Raw genomic sequence first — 2,379 nt, 5'->3', positions numbered from 1 at the left:
GAAAACTAATTTCTGTTTTGAATCTATTTGTTTATATTACACAAAGTTTTTTTTATTTTCAGGTTAGTACCATCTTCTAGAAAATGAAGATCATTTATTTACCATCTTGTAAAGTCCTGTCCTCATTAAAGTCACAGATTTACATTAGTGGGGTGATTTCATTCAGAGGTTTTTAGGATATGGGCCATTGCAAGTATACGTATTCTAAGTGTAGAATGCAATCAAGCTTCGCTAGGGATACAAGGTTACACAAAATGCCTTGTCATGCATGCTTTTTTTCTTTTCCCAAGGAATGGAAAACTGGAAAGAGGAAAGCAGAAAAAGATGAGATTGTAGGACTTATGGTATTCTCTACTATGGAACCAGAAGCTCCTGACTTGGACATGATAGAAATGTAAGGTGGTGTTACCTTTTCTCAAATTGATATTGCATGTCAGCAGTGACACTGACAAATTATCTTTATTTAATGAAAAGCTACTGAGATCTATTAAAAAAAAAAAAGTACCTATTGCATGTTGCTGGCATCAGAGAAAAACTTGTCATTTCACCTGAATGAGTTTTGTAACAAGAAAACTATTTTAGGTTGAAATAGCTGAAAATGATTAAGTGGAGGCCTTTCAAAATGTATTAAAATTTGACACAAAGGGTGCAGACAGAAGTGACAACTATTGCTCAATCTGGCCACAAAGTGGTCTATAGCCATGACCAAACACAAGCGCACAGCTTCAGACGGCTTAAAAAATGGCCAATTGGGTGAAAATCTGAACCCTTATTGCATGAGATATCAGGAGGCGCTACTTCACGGTCAGGGCAGCTAGGATCTGGAACCAACTTCCAAGAGAAGTGGTGCAGGCTCCTACCCTGGGGGTTTTTAAGAGGAGGTTAGACGAACACCTTGCTGTGGTCATTTGACTCCAGTACTCTTTCCTGCCATGGCAGGGGGTCGGACTTGATGATCTGCTCAGGTCCCTTCCGACCCTACAAACTATGAAACGATGAGACAAAGACGCTTCAAAACAGAGCATCTTCTGTCTATGATGCCTGCTAGCCTGTCGCTGTTTTCAGAGGTAGGAAAGGAAGCTGAGGGAGTTTGGTGTGGGAGTTTTTCAGCCAAAGGGTGGGGTGGGTGAATGGAAGCACCCATACTCCCAAGGTAAGGGGGCTCCAGTTCACCCATCCCCCTCCAGCATGGGCAAGGGAATGCCTAGAATGAGCTCCCTCTACTCCCTTTCCCTCTTCCCATTCTGAAAACTTTGCAGCCTCACAGGGAGGAAGGGGTGTTGCTAGGAAAAAACGACTGCTGGCTAGCAGCCAGCAGCTAGATTTCTCTCCCCCCCTGGAACCAACAGTGAACTTCTGTTTGGTCCAGGGGATTGGTATAAGTCGGAACACTTCTTGCAAAGCATTCTCAGTTACAGCTGGGAGCTATACATCTGTCTGTACCCAAGAGGATGGTGCATAGAGATCTGAATACACAAGATAAGGCTGAATGCAGATCCTGAAAACTGCCTCTTGCAGCAACCTTGAATTGGAGTTGTTGGGCATTGACAGAGTAGTGGAGATAAAACCTGCCAACATTATATTTTAAATAAAATATTATATTCTTCAATATGCCAATACAGAATTATTCCAAAGTTGGTTTGTTTTTTTTGATCTTGTCAAAGATGACAAATAATCCTGGGCAGAAATCATTTAAAAAAGTATGTTATGATAGAAAAATTGGGCTTAATTCAAGCTGTGAGTCATCCTAAAGGGCAGGGCCAACACAGATTTTCTACAAATGAAGAAAGACTGATCCTAGATCAGGGGTGCCCAACCTTTTTGAATGTGGGGCTGGATCATGAACTTCTCATTGCCCAGTGGGCTGGCAGGAGCAGGCACTTGCACAGCTGCAGCCTGGGGGCGCAGGGGTCAAGGGGTGCTGCCTGACCCCGCCATGTCTTCCCTGCCACCTGGGTGGCCTCAAGGATGCTTCCACACCCGTGTACCTGGACTCAGCAGTCAGGGAGACATGTGGGAACTCTACAGGGGGGTGCCGGATGTGTGGGGACACCCCCCTGCTACCTCTCCCCCAGGGCAGCCTGAGCCCAAGCGGCAAGGGTCCCTCCCCTCGTGGGGCCTGCAACTCACCACCCCCAGCGTGATGGCTGTGGGCACGGGGGGATGCAGGGAGGTGGGAGCGGTGCTGGCTTCCCGCCTTGACAGCCGCAGCAGCAGCCACAGCAGCACCTCGCTCAGGACCAGCTCCAGCATCCCTCCGAGCCGGCATCTGCACCCCTTGCGAATGAGGAGGGGAGGCGTGGAGTGAGGAAGGGACACGGTAAAATGAGGGGGGAGGGGAGGAGCTGCACTGCGTCGGCAGTGTCAAGCTGATGTGTG

At 47.1% G+C, this 2,379-nt stretch overlaps 1 protein-coding gene across 1 annotated transcript in view; it reads left to right on the top strand.

The window, feature by feature from the left end:
• The window catches only part of SNX9 (sorting nexin 9), a 105,724-nt gene that overhangs the window by 56,526 nt on the left and 46,819 nt on the right, over window positions 1–2,379 (top strand). The window contains exon 13 of the mRNA XM_019526743.1: window positions 291–394. Coding sequence (XP_019382288.1) covers window positions 291–394 — 104 coding nt within the window. The remainder of the gene's footprint in view (window positions 1–290; window positions 395–2,379) is intronic.

This window comes from Gavialis gangeticus, unplaced genomic scaffold (assembly GCF_001723915.1).
Source record: "Gavialis gangeticus isolate Ggan-Ray unplaced genomic scaffold, GavGan_comp1, whole genome shotgun sequence".
Classification (NCBI taxonomy): domain Eukaryota; kingdom Metazoa; phylum Chordata; order Crocodylia; family Gavialidae; genus Gavialis; species Gavialis gangeticus.
The sequence above is the reverse complement of the archived record's forward strand: the minus strand, read 5'-3'. Positions and strand labels throughout refer to the sequence as shown.